This window comes from Phycomyces blakesleeanus, assembly GCF_001638985.1.
Source record: "Phycomyces blakesleeanus NRRL 1555(-) unplaced genomic scaffold PHYBLscaffold_29, whole genome shotgun sequence".
In the NCBI taxonomy this organism is placed as follows: Eukaryota; Fungi; Mucoromycota; class Mucoromycetes; order Mucorales; family Phycomycetaceae; genus Phycomyces; species Phycomyces blakesleeanus.
The window spans coordinates 206914-224877 of NW_017265162.1; the positions used below are offsets into that span (position 1 = coordinate 206914).

At 39.2% G+C, this 17964-nt stretch overlaps 4 protein-coding genes across 4 annotated transcripts; 2 read left to right on the forward strand and 2 right to left on the reverse strand.

Moving 5' to 3' along the window:
• The first annotated feature begins 3219 nt into the window (after window positions 1-3219).
• PHYBLDRAFT_33195 (hypothetical protein) lies at window positions 3220-5122 on the forward strand. Its single transcript, XM_018440008.1, has 5 exons — window positions 3220-3320; window positions 3472-3515; window positions 3638-4132; window positions 4279-4862; window positions 4959-5122. Exons 1-5 carry the CDS (start codon window positions 3283-3285, stop codon window positions 4986-4988), a joined length of 1191 nt encoding a protein of 396 aa, XP_018285502.1. The 5' UTR covers window positions 3220-3282; the 3' UTR covers window positions 4989-5122.
• Window positions 5123-5346: 224 nt separating this feature from the next.
• PHYBLDRAFT_174161 (hypothetical protein) lies at window positions 5347-7617 on the forward strand (the record flags this gene model as incomplete). The annotated part of the gene is made up of 2 exons (XM_018437199.1): window positions 5347-5577; window positions 5701-7617. 2 exons carry the CDS (start codon window positions 5347-5349, stop codon window positions 7615-7617), a joined length of 2148 nt encoding a protein of 715 aa, XP_018285503.1.
• A 2166-nt stretch (window positions 7618-9783) lies between these two features.
• PHYBLDRAFT_24070 (hypothetical protein) lies at window positions 9784-11288 on the reverse strand (the record flags this gene model as incomplete). The annotated part of the gene is made up of 5 exons (XM_018439830.1): window positions 9784-10032; window positions 10142-10543; window positions 10667-10866; window positions 10968-11106; window positions 11217-11288. Coding segments are annotated over 5 exons (1062 nt in total), but the record flags the coding sequence as incomplete, so codon positions are not given.
• A 5842-nt stretch (window positions 11289-17130) lies between these two features.
• Window positions 17131-17641, reverse strand: PHYBLDRAFT_103357 (hypothetical protein; the record flags this gene model as incomplete). Its single annotated transcript, XM_018427763.1, has 2 exons — window positions 17131-17351; window positions 17470-17641. Coding segments are annotated over 2 exons (393 nt in total), but the record flags the coding sequence as incomplete, so codon positions are not given.
• Between the last annotated feature and the right edge of the window lie 323 nt (window positions 17642-17964).

Genomic DNA, 17964 nt, shown 5'->3' on the forward strand with positions numbered 1-17964 from the left:
CCTGATACAGGATTTCCACTCCAAAAGTTATATTTTTTTTTCAAACTATATATTTTGCAAAATCAAAACTTTCATTTTGTGCTCCGACTATATATAAAAAAAATCAATTTATTTCTTGGCTATTTGTACATTGGGGGAAGAAGCTAATGCTATGATCAACCCAGCCTTGGCAGTTTTCCATAGCGATATGGCGGGAGCACTCAGCAATATACTCCAAGAATTGACCACATACCAACCCGGGCTTTCTCTTGACCAGTGTTTTGAGTTTGGAGAAGCACTCTTCAATCGGGTTTAGGAAAGGAGAGTATGGGGGGAGAAAGTGTAGGTGGTGTCGTGAATTAGCAAACAATTCAGTGACAAGGTGGGATCTATGGATCGAGGCATTATCCATAATGAAGTTGTGAGGGGCAGCATTACTGTGGTCGAGCGAATCCATAATCGTCTTTACAAATTCAACGAAAATTGGTCCTGTCGTGCCACCAGGGGTCAACTTCGCCTACACACTCTCAACACCTTGGTAAGAAATACCGGCAAGAATTGAGATGTTTAGTCCCCTTTTCGACTTCGTCTTCACAATGCTGGTCTCGCCTTTCTTGGACCACCCTTGTCCTCTGATCAGGTTTGCATTAAAGCCTGCTTCGTCCACAAAAATGCAATTGGTTTTATACGATAAACCATTCGTGTGCATACTGTCTACGTATACTTTTCTCAGCTCAATAGTCTTCGGGTCGTTTCTTTTTTCCTCGACCGGCTTGGTTCTCTTCAATGTGAACCCGATGTTGTTGATAATGTGCTTATGTAAGCCACTGATACTCAAGTTCTGCTCTTGAAGCTCTGGAAATTTTCTAAACAGTTCCTCTCTCATTTGACCAAGAGTCAAGGTGCAGCATTCGTCCAAGAGGTCTTGAATGAACTTCGAATGCTCATCGGTTATCTTAAGACTTTCCGCGCGCGAGCCGCCTCGCTTCTTGGGCTCTACAGTAGCATCCCTCTCGAACTTGGTGAGGATGTTGTTAATCGATACCTATGAGACACCAAATGCCCTGGCTGCTTCGGCTCGGGTCATGGACTCTTCTATATAACATTTCTCCACAATCATGTTCTTGATGTGAATCGGAAGAACCTTTTGTGGTCCATTTCTCTTTCTTCTCTTAACGATAGCGATTTGATTGGGGTTCATGTTGGAGGATTTGAGTATAGAAAAAGATAATAGATAAAGACAGTTCTCAAAACCATATTACAAACTTAGCATTATATACTTTTCTTATAACAATATATTGACATTGCATGTTTTCTTATATTGTTTTTAATAAACAGTATAGACATTCTTTAAATACTTTATCGCACATATTAGCATTCTTCATGCTCTTTATTAATTTGCTTTAAATTTCTTTCTATCCGCATTAATTAATTTATTTTTTTCATATATAGTCGGAGCACAAAATGAAAGTTTTGATTTTGCAAAATATATAGTTTGAAAAAAAAATATAACTTTTGGAGTGGAAATCCTGTACTAGTGAAGCAGTCACTTTTTTTTCTCTCTCTTTCTTTCAAGAGCTTAAATCATTTCTATATATATAAATCTATTCACCCACTGTATAAATTATAGTAAAGATTTTATAATATAGAAAAATAAAGGAAGAATAGAGAGAGAGAGAGAGAGAGAGATTTCTTACCGGCTTTATATACCAACCATTTATCCAACCATTAAAATAATAATAATAATAATAATTATAGTAAATACAGGCACGGAGCAAATCGATAAAATGCATTACAGCGTATTATACTATAATATATTTTTTATTCTATTTCAAGTATACATGTATATGTATTGAAACAAGGGACAACAATAAAATAATAATAATGATAATAAAGAGAAAGAGAAAGAATCATTTTGGACAGGTAGAACGGGTTTAATGTTCTACCCAGCAATGCGGATGAATCAGCAAATAACCGGGTCTTGCTTCTCACACACTTTTTTCGCAATTGTCAAACGCAATAAATTTCAAGCTCAGGCTTATCGAAACATTTATTTTGTTATATTTTATGGGAGAGTTTTCCAGAAAGAAGAATGGTATATAGATGAGGACAAGGCTCATTAACCATGTTGATCATACTACACATGGCCCATAAAAGCCTTTGCTCAATTTTAATAGCTTGGGTTAGACTCACCAGACGTTTCGGTCTTATTTTGCGTCATATCGGAAAGAAGGCCAAATATGGTTTCTTGAATTTTGCTGTTCTTGTTGTTGTAACTGGTTTCTTCTATCACTGTAAGTACCATAGTTAGTAGCTTCATGACCTATATTTTGGATCGTCTTTATTAATGTAATTTACTCACTGATTTATTCAAACTATTTCTAGTGTTGCACTACTTGATGTCAGTAAACTTTATAATTTAATCGGGTATAAACATGCACACACAGATTTATGTATTCCAGGGGAGATGTGTGAATGGCCGTGTAAGCTAAACACCAATACCATTTCTCTCAAAAACAAATTACCTTACGCTCCTCAAAATTGCAATATTAAATATGTAAATACATAAGTACATAATTTCTATTTTAAAAGAAAAAATAAGAGTAAAAATGAATATTCGCGTATTGGCTCTATAGAGGTGAAGTATCCTATTTCTTTCTTTCTTTGGTTCAATTCCATCAAACCCTTTATAGGCCTTTTTTTTTTAGCCCCATATTGTTACCAATCAATTTTTCATATTACTCCTCTCGTTTTAAACTACTTGGCTTTGTACTCCTTGTATTTATACCGAGTTCTACAATCCAACAGTAATTGTAGAAATCCATAATTCTAATGCGTTTTTCCCCGTTGTCTTTATTCTTTCTCTTATTATCATTAGTAATAAAACCTGAGCTGATCATAAGGGGTTACATCTTATTGTCTTGCTTTATTACAAGAAGCCCTACTCAAAAACAATATTAGCCCTAATCATCCTACTAGACACATACACACATATAATTCTAGCTCTAGCTTAATAATCCTTTGTACAGAAAAATATTAGACAGAAAGCAAAAACTCATGACCAACCGTAAGAAACACGGTGAGAAAAAAAAACGCAAAAATAACCAATACATGAAAAAAGCAAGTAGTCTCCGCTTAGATTTATTGCGGATGTGTCGTTTTCACATGGTTATTTGCTGTCTGCTTGGTTACCCTTCTAACCCCCCCACTTTCTCCCTCTCCCTCTTCACCCCCGCAAATAAAGCCAGGTCCAAAAAAAACTCAACAAGTTTTGGACTTCTTTAACTCATTCCTTCCCTCATCATGGCTCTCAAACAAGTTTTCATCGTCGCCGCCAAGAGGTACCCGAGAAATTATTCCAAAACTTTTCTAATAGCATAAAGGATTCAAAAATAAATAAATAAATAAATAAATAAATAAATAAATAACGCTTTCAACTCAACGCAACATTTTTCTATCTTTCAATTACTTTATTTTATATAAAAAAAAAAGAACACCTATTGGTGCTTTTGGTGGAAAGCTCAAGGATTTGACCGGTAAAGTAACTAAGCAATAGCACGTCTGATACACTTCTTCTTCTTCTTCTTCTTTTGCTTGTGTATTCTTTATTGAGGCAATATATTGATTTTTTTTTCTTCTTAATTTTATAATTACGTAGCATCTGAACTCGGTGGTTATGCTTCCAAGGCTGCTTTGGCCACTCTTCCTTCAAACTTGCCTGTTGACTCTGTCATCTTTGGTAACGTTCTCCAAACCGACGTTGCTGGCGCTTACTTGGCTCGCCACGTCGGACATCGCGCTGGATTGCCCGTCGGTGTTCACGCTCTGACTGTAAACCGACTTTGCGGTTCGGGTTTCCAGAGTTTGATCAACGGTGCCCAGGAGATCCAGTTGGGCGAGAGTGATGTTGTTCTCACCGGTGGTGCCGAAAGCATGTCTTTGGCCCCTTACACCTTGTCTGGTCAGTCCCGCTGGGGAACTCGTCTCGGCGTTGATCTGACTCTCAAGGATTCTCTCTGGACTGCTCTTACTGACCAGTACCCTAACCCAACTCCCATGGGTATTACTGCCGAGAACCTTGCTGAGAAGTATGGTATTACCAAGGATGAGTGTGATGCATACGCGCTTCTTAGTCAGCACCGTTATGAGAAGGGTAAGCAGGGGAGAGAGAGAAAATAAGAAAAAAAGGGCAACTGGTGGATAAATATTTTTGATTTTTTTTGAATTTTGATTTACTAACTGATTTGTATGTATGAATAATATGTTCTTTTATCATCATCATTATTTATGGTTTTTTAGCTGCTGCTGCTGGCGTTTATGACGCAGAAATTGAGGGCATTGAGATCAAGGGCAGAAAAGGACCTGAGCTTGTTTCCAAGGATGAGCACCCCCGCTCTGGTATGACCATTGAGAACCTTACCAAGCTTAAGCCTGTGTTCAAGAAAGGTGGTGTCACCAGTGCCGCCAACTCATCTGGCATCAACGACGGTGCTGCTGCTGTTGTGATTGCAAGTGAGGATGCTATTCTCAAACACGGTCTTACTCCACTCGCACGCGTCGTAAGCTGGCAGTCTTCGGGCGTTGAGCCCACCTTGATGGGTATTGGACCCGTGCCTGCCATCAGAGGCGCCCTTGCCCGCGCCAAGCTCACTCTTGACCAGATGGATATTGTCGAAGTCAATGAGGCCTTTGCCGCCCAGTACCTTGCTGTCGAAAAGGAGCTTGGCTTGGTTCGTGAAAAGACTAACGTTAATGGCGGTGCCATTGCAATCGGTCATCCTTTGGGTGCCTCAGGTGCTCGTATCTTGACCCACCTTACACACGCACTCCAGCGCACACAGTCTAAATACGCCATTGGCTCAGCCTGCATTGGTGGTGGACAGGTAAGAATAAATCCAATCATTGCTTTTAGCTTTAGCTTCGGGTTTAAAAATATTATAATATACGTATTGGGTTTGCTCATCTTGCTATTTGTGTAGGGTATCGCTGTTGTATTGGAGCGTGTTTAAAGAGGTTGACGGATTAGATTGTTTTTTTTTTCTTATTCTTAAATAAATAAATATATAAATATATATATTTATATGTATGTAATTATAATTATTATTTTTATAAAAGCATGATGAATGGTACTTATTGATACAATACACTGCAAACGAACTAGCTTTTTCTTTAAAGAAAATGTGTGCAACAGAAAACGAGGCTTTGAACTTTACAGTTGTTTCACGTGTACAAATAATTAAAAGCTTGAGCCTTTCTTTTCTCATCGCTTATCATCCATCTCTTCTTCTTCTTCTTCTTCTTCTTCTTCTTCTTCTTCTTATTCAATTATCTGCCTTATCATAAGCAGGTATGGGAGCTATACAAAAAATGACAGGAGCTTTGAAGTCAAGAACTACCAAAGATAGCTTACCTCACAGAAGCACACAATCCCAATCCCAATCAGAAGAACGTACTGATCAAAGAAGCTCTAAGAAAAACCGTTCTCCCCCTCTATCTCATAAGGTGTCTTCAGGAGATATAATAAGAAAAAGCCATACACACGCCAACAACTTCCCTCCGCTTCCTTCTAGTACTTTCTTCAATACTGGAACACAAGAGGTAAAAGATTTATTTCTTGCTTTATTTTTGTAATAAATCCTTTTATGTACAAAAACGCGCCATATGATATATATATATATATAAAAACTTATATACTGAATTTTCTTTAAATACATGAATCAGTCACATTCGCGTCAGTCTTCAGCAAATAATATGACCTCTTCACGACAACCTACTCATCAACCAGAAGGACATCAAAAGCGGAATATGCGCGAAGACGTTCGAGATGCTTCCTCCAAGAATATTTATAGCCAAACAAACATGCCTGTTTTTACCGAAGGACTACTAGCATCTGATAATAACACTACATCACCACAATATGAGAAGCCAAATACCCAATATCCTAGCAGGCCTAATCCTCCACCTCAAAGTTATGCTCAAGCTAGCAAAAATGGAACATATTATTCAGACCCTTCGAAACAATTTGAAACTTTCAATGACATCCCAGAGTCAATGGAAGGTGTCGAGAGTACTGCTATACCAACAAGAAAAATAACTTCTATTTCCACTCCTACTACTATTGATACTTCTGCAAGTGATCAACCCGAAGTACCTGACCGCAGCTACAACAGCCATCCACCAGAACATAAGTCAGAAATGGCTGTTCAAACCAACCATCAGCCGCGCCCAGACAATTATTACACAGAGAATACATACTCTTCTTCATATCCAAATGACCGCGCTGTGACCAGTAATTCACACATTGATACATACCATCAACATGAAGGCTATCCAAAGCGATCAAATAGTACAGACGATCGTAGTTCCAGACTTTCTTTATCAGAAAGTGTAAAAGAAAACGTGTCTTCCAGCGGACCAATTTCCTATTTTAAAAGCTGGATAGGCTCCGGAAACAACAACCAACCTGCCAATGGAAGCTCCAAATTGTCTGATCAAAATACTGAGAATTATATCCAAAGAATCAAAGATTTGGAGGAGGAGCTCAAAAAGACACAGATGTCATTGAAAACACAGAAAAATAAGAATTCAACTCTCGAAAACAAAGAGAGGAAGTATTTGGACCAACTTTCCGCAGCAGCAAATGAGTTACGTTCAATGGATAATTCGTTTAAGACATATGCTAGCCAACTCACGACAGAGTTAAGCAATACCAAAGAAGAACTCAGCAAGAAAAAAATCGAGTACCAAGTCTTATTCTCAGAGTTCCATGATAGTGTAAAGCGTATCCGGGCAACTGATGATGATCTCTCTACGATACAACACCAGCTAAATAATATACAATCCAAGATCTCAAACATGAGCATGAACCTCAAAAAATATTTGAGTCCAGATAACGAAAAGGTCACGAATTTCTTGCTTGGATATTGGAAAGACGAGCTTCCGGGAATAAAGCATTTTATAAAAGAGAAAGACGGGATCCAGTTCTTTGAATACGGTATTATCAACTTGCTTGTGGAGAAGATCGTCACTGATACGCTTATTCGTGAGATTTACGACCCGCCAATTTACTTTGGACTGCCTATCAACTCAATTTATGCCAATCTTTCTAACTGGGAACCGTTCAAAACAACTAAAGATTGGTCCCTGCGCCTGAGGGAGCAGCTCTGTTTTCTCGCAGCAAGACCTGAAATTGTCGAAAGTCTCAAGCAAGAGCGAATGATTCTTGCAATCAGACTGGTGGATATTTTATCTGAGATTTTTGTCGGCTTTGGTCCTGAGGTTAAAAACAAGCTTAGTAAAATTATTGAAATGGCCGCTCAGGTTAGTCTGGCTATGCACAGTCAAGCTATACCTGTCAAGTGTAAGAAGTTGGTTGAAGGAAGGGACAAGATACAAGGAGGCATGAGACAGCAATATGGATCAGGTGAAGGTGAAACGACAATCCAGGTTGTGGTCTGCCCGCCCTTTATAGCAAATGAAGGTCAAGAAACTGTGTGTACGTTAATGGAGGCAAAAGTCATCTGTGGGGATTTTCCAAATATACCAAACGTGGATTCCTCCGATTTTGGTGACATGAAAGAAAACCCCCCTGTTAGTAATCAAGATGATAAATCAGAAGTCTCGGCCGAGAGTATTTAAGCTGGGTACATTATATAACCTTTCTATTGACCAAAAAGATGTGTATATTTTATATCTGAAGCATCTATTACATATAAAAATAAGGAAAATAAAAACTTTAAAAATGAATATATGAATGACAGTTCCTTTGAACTTAGTTTATTGTATTGTAAGAGAAAATAGATTGACTCTTAATACTTGTTTCTTTGAATACCTATAACTACAGTATCTCTTCATTAATTCCTCCTCCAACCTCACCACATTTTGAGAATCATCCCACTCATCACGACCGACATGTATTTGCATTCGTCAACTGGCTTCCTTTGCTTGCAGATAATTCAAGAGAGAAAGATGGAACTGACATTTGTGGCTCAACACCTTTGCCATCAAGCTATCATTCAATTCTGCCTGTACATAGAATTCCTTTAGAAGTACCAATTGCAAATCATACTACAGGACTTGTCCAAAAAAAGGCTTTTTGTTTAAAAATAATAATAAATAGTATTCTTTCTTTCATTTGTTTTAAAAAAAGAAAAGCAAATGACAATAAGAATAACAAAGAATAACAGAGCTGAATAATCACTACTTATAAATCATCAGCATTGAGTGTATAAAGAAGATATAAGCAAGACTTTTTATTTATCTTTATTGTGGCTCATATCCAAGAGTTCATGGAGATAGATGTCTCCCAACATCATCGGGAACTGTTTTATTAAACAGATTTGTAAGAACTGTAGACAACACCAGTCAAAGATTGTTAACCAATTTAAAGGACACATTGCTGTAAATGGTATGACGAGTTTATTAAACTAAAAGACACTTATTCTGCCTTCTCTGGCAATTCGTGATGCCTGAGTATTCACGACTGTCCTTAACTTGGGACTTTCTTTTTCGTAATTAGATCTGGTTTGGGAGTTTTTTGTTGTTGTGATTTTTATCACAGAAGTCAATTTCTCTCAAACTATTCCCGAGGAACTTTTGCTTAAGGTAAGCCAGGGAGCTTGGAAACTGTCTGCTTGTTTGTGTTTTGCGTAAAGTGGTCTTTGGTTGACCAGCTGGGTCTTCTTTTCTATGCACGGACAAAAGGTCTGGTTGCCCAACTTTGAACTTTGGCTTTCATATGTAGCCCCAAATCAATTTCTTTTCTACAAAAATGTTTAAAGGGTAAAATTTTGAAAGTGTAATTTCTAAAAGAAAAGAAAAATGATACATTTTGCAAAACAAAATAACACTGGGTTTTGGCCATGATAAAAGAAACCCTTTTAGAATCAGACGAGAATGAGTTACTGTCCCTTACTGTATTCAATGTTGGATCAATTTGAGTTTTTATTTGATATTTATTTATTTTTTACCAAAAATTGATCAGAAAGAATCATCTAAATTTTTAGCTTGGATATGTTCTTAATTTAATTGCGACCTAGGCTCTTTACAAACCACGTCAAAACTGCCATTTTACTTTCTTTTCAGTCTGTTGCTGATTTGCCCTGATGAATTTTGGTGTTCCTTCTCTATAGGATGTAGACGGCAATTCTGGTATTCGCAAGGCTATAAATTTAACTAAATAAAAATAAAAATGATCAGTAGGTACTATGATGATGTATTTTACTTAGTTGATAATATTATATACGTTTTTATAGCTATTTGGCTCCCTAACTTAAAGCTCTCTGCTGATTATTGCCTGGTTGTCTTAAAGGCAATGTGAGGTGTAAAAGTGTATTATGTGTGCTACGTTTCTGATGCTGGGTTCTTTATATGTTAAGTATATGGGTTAGTATTCTTCAAAGCCAAAATAAAGATAAAATCCGAGAAAGTCAAGTAGCAGTCGAATTGTATATTATCAGTCAAAAGTATATTTATATTCGGTGTGGATCAATATATACATAATATAATATAAATTGCAATACCTATAGGCTATTTCTTCATTATCATTATCATTATTTTACTTTTATATGTATGTGTATGTGTCTAAGTATGTATATTCTAAAGGCTGTACTTCCAGCGTTAAGTTACGGGGTTTTATGTATTTACGTTTGCTGCTGGTCTTTTAGGATTTATCGATACTCAGGGTCCACCAGTCTTGCATACTCTTGGATGATTTCTTTTTGTCTACCTTGTAAGGTTCTGATACAAAAAAATAAATATAAATACAGGGTTAATTATGTATCAATTTTTTTTGGGTAGTATATCTTACCTAGGCATGTCTATTTTCACAGTAACGATTTGATCACCCTTTGTAGAGCTTCGAATGCATTTAATGCCTCGTCCACGTAATGCAATATCATCGCTCGGTTGAGTTCCAGGTGGGATCTTAAGCTCAACATCACCATCAATAGTAGGGACTCGGACTTTACCACCTAGAATTGCCTTGTAGAATGGAATCTTTACGTCGACAAAAACATCTGCTTCTTGTCGCCGGAAGGTTTTAGATGGTAATATCTAGTTATAAAGTAGGTAAAATTGCACACACAAAAAGAAGAAGTCAAATTTACAGGGAAGTGTAAGAAAGTCTTCTTTATGATATAAATATAAATAATATTTCACTTACATTTATAGAGACGAAAAGATCTCCATTAGAGCCATTTCCTTGCATAGGAGCATCTCCTTTACCCGGGATTCGTAGACGTGCTTTGTTGTCTATACCAGCTGGTATATTGACCTGAACTGTCGTTCGTTCTCTGACCTTTCCCAGACCATTGCATGTATTACATCCAGCACCTGGAGGAATAGATGTTCCACGTCCTCCACAGGCTTGACAGGTAGACTGCATCTGATACCCGCCCATTGATATGTTTTGTACTCCAGACCCATGACAGGATGAACAACTTTCTTTTTGTTTTCCCTTTTGCAGACCAGATCCCTTACAAGAGGAGCAACTGACAACTCGCTCAACTACTACATCTTTTGTTGCACCCTTTGCAGCTTCCATAAAAGTGACATTGAGTGGCACCTGAAAACAAATAACAAAAGAATATGAGAATAGGAACGTTGATTATTGTACAGAAAGATTTGTACTACTTTAAATATACTATATGACCTTTTCTTTCTCTCTTTCTTTTGGTTTCTGTTATACCTGAAGATCTTCACCGCTCATGTGCCTAAAAGGGTCTCCTCCTCCTCCTCCACCCATACCACCCATGCCACCCATGCCTCCTTTTGCTCCTCCCGAAAATCCACCACCAAAGAATTGACTAAATATATCATTGGGATCAAATCCACCATGGAAACCTGCTGATCCGTTTTGGAATCCACCTGTACTATAAGCGCCAGGTCCTGGTCCAGTACCAGGACCACCTACAATAATAGAGTTTGTTTTAATATCGGTATATATATATATAGTGAGTGAGTTTGTGTATTTTCTCATGTATCTATACCTTCGAATCCAAATCCAAATTGATCATATTGTTTTCGTTTCTCTTCGTCTGATAGAATTTCGTAGGCTTCCTGGATTTGAACAAATTTTTCACGAGCGTCTTTGTCTTTGTTGGTGTCGGGATGATACTTTTTAGCGAGCTTTTAAAGAAAGAAAGAAAAAAGTTAATAAATAAAGTTATTAATTTTAATGAATAAATTTAACATTATATTTTCTACCCATCTATTTTTTTTTCTTTTTTTTTTCTTACAGCATAATAAGCCTTTTTTATCTCACTTTGAGATGCAGTCTTGGATGTGCCCAATACTTCATATGGGTCTTTATTTAATGCTCTTGTGGGTTCTACATATTGAAGATCAGTAAAAAAAAAACAACACTCATACACAAAGGAAGAAGTGATTATAATGCTCAGCTTGACAGCTCAGTGTAGTACAATGTACGCCAATTTTACCTGAAGCATGAAATTGCCTCTACAAAAGGTAGATGTACATAGTTACAATATGAGTGTGGGGTTGAGTATCACTTTATAATAATATTATATATTTATTTAAAAAACCGGCGGCTTATACAGTATCATTATTATTCCTAGTAAAAGAATAGAAAAACGAAATACCTTTTGTAGACAAATGGCAGGAATGACATTAGCAACCTTGATTCCTGTTCATTAGGAGACATTAGATGCATGTTGATGAGTTTTGACATTACCAACAACCAAAGTATACTATCGGCTGTCTTTCTCTCTAGACCCATGTATTGCCGTTATATCTTGATCTTAACTTTACCTTTTGCGAAACTAAGATGGCGCACTAAACTATGGTTGGCTAATATTGGCTTATGTGTAATACGGGCTAGTGCACTTGAGATGCATTGCCTTGTGAGCAAACAATTTAAAGCTAGTCTTTGTGAATAAGCCATTGCTTTTCTTTTGTGATGATAATATTATTGTCTCTTTAATAACAGCAAGAATAATATTAATAAATGACAAGCAAGTAAGCAAACAAGCAAGCAAACAAACAACCAAAATAAAATAAAATTAATGAGAGAGAGAGAGAGAGAGAGAGAGAGAGAAAGAAAGATTTCTTTTTAGATGGAGAGATGTTTCACAGCCATCTATCTTTTTCTCTATCTAAATCTACTGTCTCTACTTGGTGTGACTTTTGATGTGGAGATTTTCACTCAGCTATGCTTTGTCGTTGGCTGTACAAAAATCACAAGCGGCATAATTACAAGCAAACATACAAACACACACACACATTTTTATATATAAAATTAACTAATTGATTTTTGGAATTATTATCTTTTTTTTTTATTATTATTGAAAAAAAAATATAGAAGTAAAATCTTCCTCTTAAGAAAGGCAGAAAAGCTCGTTAAATAAAGAAAGAAAGAAAGAAGAAGAAAGGAATACCATAATGAATCTTTTTGGTTTTGAAAGAAAAAATAAAATAAAAAAAAGAGGTTTGTCATACAAAGATGTTGATGAGAGGAGGATAAACATGATGTGCAATGAAGTAGTAAAAAAAAAAGGAAGAAGAAGTCGAATTAGGAGCAGTGCGAGTTAAATGATAAAGAGGAAGATTGGAAGATGTCTAAGGATAAATAGAAGAGAAAGGGAGAGAGGGATAATATAAAGAAGAGAGAGAAAAGAAAGGGATAAAGGAGTGAGAGGTTATAAGTTAATACTATAATTAATACTAATATTAATAGTGTTAAGAATAAGAATAAGGATAATACGAGATGAAGGGAATAAAGGAAAGGAGTTAAGGAAGTAGGTCAAGTAAAAAATAAATAATACATACATACAAATGTTTAACAATTCAAAAAGGAAAACAAAATGGATAGTTAAAATATATATATATATATAGCACCTTTTGTTTTTTGTTTTTTTTTTTAAAAAAAAAAAACACTACGTTTTTTGAAGAAGAGACTGGTGGTCTATTCGTTCGCTTCCGATAGGTAGGCCGGTGAAGATGATCTTTCTCCAGTTTGGAAACATGATGTTTGCCATCACAGCACATTCGAACATCTTCTAACGGATCATCGTCACCGTCGTATCCGTGTTGGTGATGATCGGCAGGCGTCGATCGACCAGAAGCAGTTGCTAACCGCGAGCTGTTGGAACCACTACGGAACAAGTCTTGGATCTGTTGTATACTACGCTTACGCAGGAGAGATACTCTACCGCTAGAGGACACTGATGGTGGCACAGTGAGACGAGGGTTTTGTTGTTCAGACTCTAGATTATTAAGCATTGTTGCAGTACCGGTCCCGGGTTGTTGTTGCTGCTGTTGTTGTTGCTGCTGCTGCTGGTCCGTATTGGCCCGTGCGAGCAAGTAAGACAAGGACTGCATAACATAGTACAAAACGGTTAAATACCAGTGTATTATCAGCATTACTTTCTCTAAACTTAAGCCACAGTCTTTTTTTTGTATTTACCTCCAACCAAACTTTGTGGCGTTCCATGTTTGGCGCGGTGACCTTTAATAATCTAGTGTTTGTCTTGATCATCAAGCTAACATTGGGCATTCCAACAACACCTGGGTTGGAATCCTCTACAGTAGAGACACTCTCGATGAAAGCTATTTCAAATAAAGTAAAAGTAAATATCACAATTAATTTTTAATCAATTATCTTAATCAATTATCTTAATTATTATCACTATCATTATTTATCATATTTGGTATAGTGAAATCTACAAACTTACCACTCTTGGCTTTTGTGACATGGGACTCGACACCAGGTGCTTGGGTACTCCAATAAAGGGTACGTGTGTAAGGATGAATCCAGAAATATCTCTTGTGACGGTTCTCTGAAAGACCACTGCCAACATGTTTACGGGTGTACTTCCACAACCATTCTCCAATCATTGTATCGGTAACAAGAGCAATTGGACCTGAGCTAGCATTGTGGAGCGATTGAGAGCCTTGAGAAGCTACTTCCGAATGCGATGAGACGGAATGTGAAATGTTGGGATTGTTGTGGATATTGAGGCCCTGTTGGTTGCTGCTACGTTGTCCGTCCAGACTCTCAAACGACATTCCAGAAGACAGGCTCTGTTGATCACGGCGAGGATCTAGATCTTGTCTACCCTGATAAATGATATCGTTGGGATCAACGTAGACAGAACTGTACATCTGGGGCGAGGACTCGTCTTGTTGGGTGATGTAGAGAGGAGCTTTGCCCTTGTGTTCACGGCTCGAAACCGAAGATCGCAGTGACGAACTTTCAAGGGTGCTGATAGAATTTGCATAGCCGACACGAGACAGCAATGATGCCGGTGGTGGGCTGGTGGGACGTTGAGGGACAAGGGAGCTAGCAGCGGTAGCAGCAGCAGCAGTGACAGCATCATTAGTAGAACGTATACTATTGCTGCTTCTTAATGAAGAACCACGGGCAGCAAGATCAGCCAGGCTAGGTGTATTGGCTTTGCGAATTCCAGTACGGCCAATGTTGTTAGAACTCATGTCACAGGTGTGGCGCTTGTTATCATCAGACAGGGATCGAACGTCACTCTGGAAATCCTCACTTGTCTGACTCTTTGCAAGGGCGGCAGCCACAGCGGCAGCCACGGCACTTGCTACCATCTCATCAGCTTCTTCCTTGGTGTACATCTTTGACTGAACGGGATGCTCGAGGGCCTCTCGGAAAGATAATCTCTTGGCATCTGTCAGTTCTTCTGGTGAAGAAAAGTAAGAAGGTGATCCCACAGAACCATCTGATGATGGTGATGTAACGGGCGACTTTCCGGGTAAGGACATGTAATTATCAGATAACACTAATGGAGATTCTTCTCTGGTCTGGACAATTGGCTCAACAATCACTACAGGAGTCTCTGGTCTGTTACTCTTGTGGGTGGTGGCGGTGTCGTTGAGGGAGTCAGGCGAAGAATTGCTTCTCAATGTAGTTTCTGTTTCGTATCCAGAAGAAGTTGATCTTTGCTTGGCTACATGAGACTGATCCTCAGGGATAGCATGTGCAGAGTCAATGACTTTGGAGACCAAAGCACCAAGTCCAACAGCGCTGACGGCAGAAGTCAAGAGATCTTTGACAGCATAAGAGTCATTGTTTTCTGCTGCTAATATATCGACTTGAACAGCTCTGTCCATACGAACTACATCATTCTGTAAGTTTTTGGTGGCCACCTCTTCGGGAATAGTTACTATTGCAGCAGCAGCGGAATCTGGCTTGGAATCACTCAGAACAATCGCTTCTTCAACAACAGGTGCATCGTATTGGACGCCGGCATCGACGGCTTCATTTGGCTCACACTGAGTAGATTGGTGAACAAGATTTGCTGGATCGCATTGGATTTGAGCGTGTACTGCGGGTAATTCTTCGTACTGTACTCCATGGTCAACGTAATTGAATATATCGCTCTGTACACTCATGTCATGGGTTGTCAATGAGTCACTCTGGATACCTACATCAGCACTTTCGACAGACAATGTACATTGTGTTCCCATTTCGACAGATTCGAGCATTTCTTCAATCTCGCTCTGGACGCTAACGTCGTGTGTGGTCGAAATATCGCTCTGGACAGCCATGTCGACGCTTTCTACAAAGCTTTCGCACTGGGTGCCCATGTCAGCACTTTCAACAGTCTCGCCCATCTCGCTCTGGACACCACTGTCATTTGTCATGACCACCTCACTCTGAACTCCACTGTCCGTTCTTTCTATGGCAACACTCTGAACTCCACTATCCGTTCTTTCTATGGCGACACTTTGGACTCCACTGTCCATTGTTTCGACGCTAGTGCTCTGAACGCCACTATCGGCGGTTGAGACAGAAATGCTCTGAACGCCACTATCCTTGGTCAGGACCTCAATGCTCTGGGCAAAAGCGTCATTGGTTGACACTTGAACGCATTGGACGGCAATGTCATGTACCTCTGTCGGAGAGAATTCGACGGCCGGAAGGTTGGTTTGGGACAATTCGACAAAACGTGGTTCAGGGACAGGGATAGGTGCAGGTGCAGGTGCAAGTGTAGGAACAGGAGCAATGTTCTCGTTTGATACGTTGTGTGAAGAGAAATGAGATAGAAGACCGGCGCCAATAATAGCACCACCTGCAGCTAATTCGGCACCTAAGCTCAATGGTGCATTGTTACTGTTGTTAGGGACAATATCGTGGCTTTCCTGTTCGGCTGCGGATGTTGCTGATGCGGGTGTGATTGCGGCTTCGCCAGCTGATCCACTCTTGGCTGCGTTCAGCTCGTCTCCTAGTGAACGTGCCATGGAGTCTTTAACATTAGCATTAGAATTAGCAGCAGTACCAGTAGTAGGTGTTATAGATATAGACGTGGATGTAGAAGGAGAGGTAGGTTTTTTAGTTGAAATTGAAGGGGAGGGGTTTTTAGACTGGCTTTTGGAGAGTTCGAGTTCGAGGGAGGAATAGCCAGGGAGGATAGGGGAAATTTGATCATTGTCACTCTCGGCGCTCAGTTCACTGTCAGATGAATAGACGGAGGAGTAAGTATAAACAGATGCCCCCGCTTGAGACAGCTGTGAATCCTTGCGCTTTCGGCGTTTCTCATTTTCCGATGTTTCTTCAGCAATATCATCCCCACCTCTATGATGCCGGCTCATGCTTCGAGTCTTTCGAGATTGGTGTGCTCTTCGCTTTGCTTTGTGCGATTTCCGAGTGGGTGCGTCTGTGGGACTAGTACTACTATTATTGTTGTTATTGGTCACTCGTCCAGGTGCTCCGGCATCGACCCACAAACGAGGGTCATTCTGGAACTGCTCAATCGTCTCTTGTGACTCGGACAAGAGTTTCTTGAGCTCGAATTTTTCAGCCTTTTCTTTATGCAGATGGGAACGTAAATTGGAGACCATTCGATGGGCGTGACCCAGCGACGTCTTGAGAGTTTCGACTTCTAGGGCTTGGTTGCGAGTAGGGGTTTGCTTAGGGGAGGGTGGTGGTGTGGTATTGGGTGAGCTTCCTCCTCCTTCTTTGGCAACATTGGATAACTCTGCATTGTTTGCTTCTTCCGAGGCTTCTCCTCCTGTACTTCTTGCCGAGGGTCGTAAGTCTGGATCACTGCGTTTGGCAATTTTCGATTGGGCCTTTACGATTGCTAGTTCTGAAGTGAGGGCTTCGATTTGCTTGGACTGTTCGCTCTTTTCACGTTGGAGTCCCGCAGATTGGCGGCGGATTGCGGACATGTCCTGCTCGTGGCGATTCTTCATCAGGTCGACGGTCGCATTTAGCTTCTCTTCACGATCCCGAAGTTGTTCGATTTCGGAAACCAGTTGATTGAGTTGCTTTGAGAGTTTGTTCTGCTCACTACGTGCTTTGGAAAGATTTTGTTGAAGTTCGGTAACGCTGACTGTGAGTTCTTGCTTGGCAAGTTCGAGGTTCCATGTTTCCTGCTGAAGCTTTTCTGTCAAACGTGGTACAAGAATATATATACAATAATAATAATAACAAAAACGTTTTATTTTTTATTTTCAATTTAATTCAATTCAATTGTTCCTCTTACAAAGCACGTTCCACCTTACCTTCATTCTCTTCACGTTGACGGAGCTGCTTTGCCATGGACTCTGCGGCTCGTTCGAGGTCTGCTTTTTGGATTTCTAGTGCTCGCAGCTGTTCTTCCTTTTCTTGTAAGAGAGCTTGCATCTTCCGGACTTCCAACAGCAGCCCCTGACCGATTTCGGTGGCGAATTCAATGTCGGTGTTTCGACGATCGTTATTGGGTATTTTTGATCTTCGTTTGGTGGGGGTTGAGCCGGTGAGTGACGGTGGAAGAGGAAGTATTGAGGTTGAGTCATGCCCATGAACGGGGGGTAGGAGGGTTGAGGATGAAGGGCTAGGGAGTGGTTCGAGGCCGGTTGAACGTTGTCCCAAGAGCTTTGATAATGTAAATTGTTTTTGATTAGTATCATTTTATTTTCTTGAATTTTGATTTTGATTTCGGTTTTGGTTTTGATTTCGATTTCGATTTTGATTTTGATTTTTGTTAATTTTTTTTTCAATGTAACATGTTGTCGATA

Excerpts from the sequence above, each read along its gene's own strand:
- PHYBLDRAFT_33195 (XM_018440008.1), top strand. The coding sequence starts at position 3,283 with ATGGCTCTCAAACAAGTTTTCATCGTCGCCGCCAAGAG. Across the intron at positions 3,321-3,471 it reads TTCATCGTCGCCGCCAAGAG|AACACCTATTGGTGCTTTTG; the intron begins GTACCCGAGAAA and ends TAAAAAAAAAAG. Across the intron at positions 3,516-3,637 it reads AAAGCTCAAGGATTTGACCG|CATCTGAACTCGGTGGTTAT; the intron begins GTAAAGTAACTA and ends ATAATTACGTAG.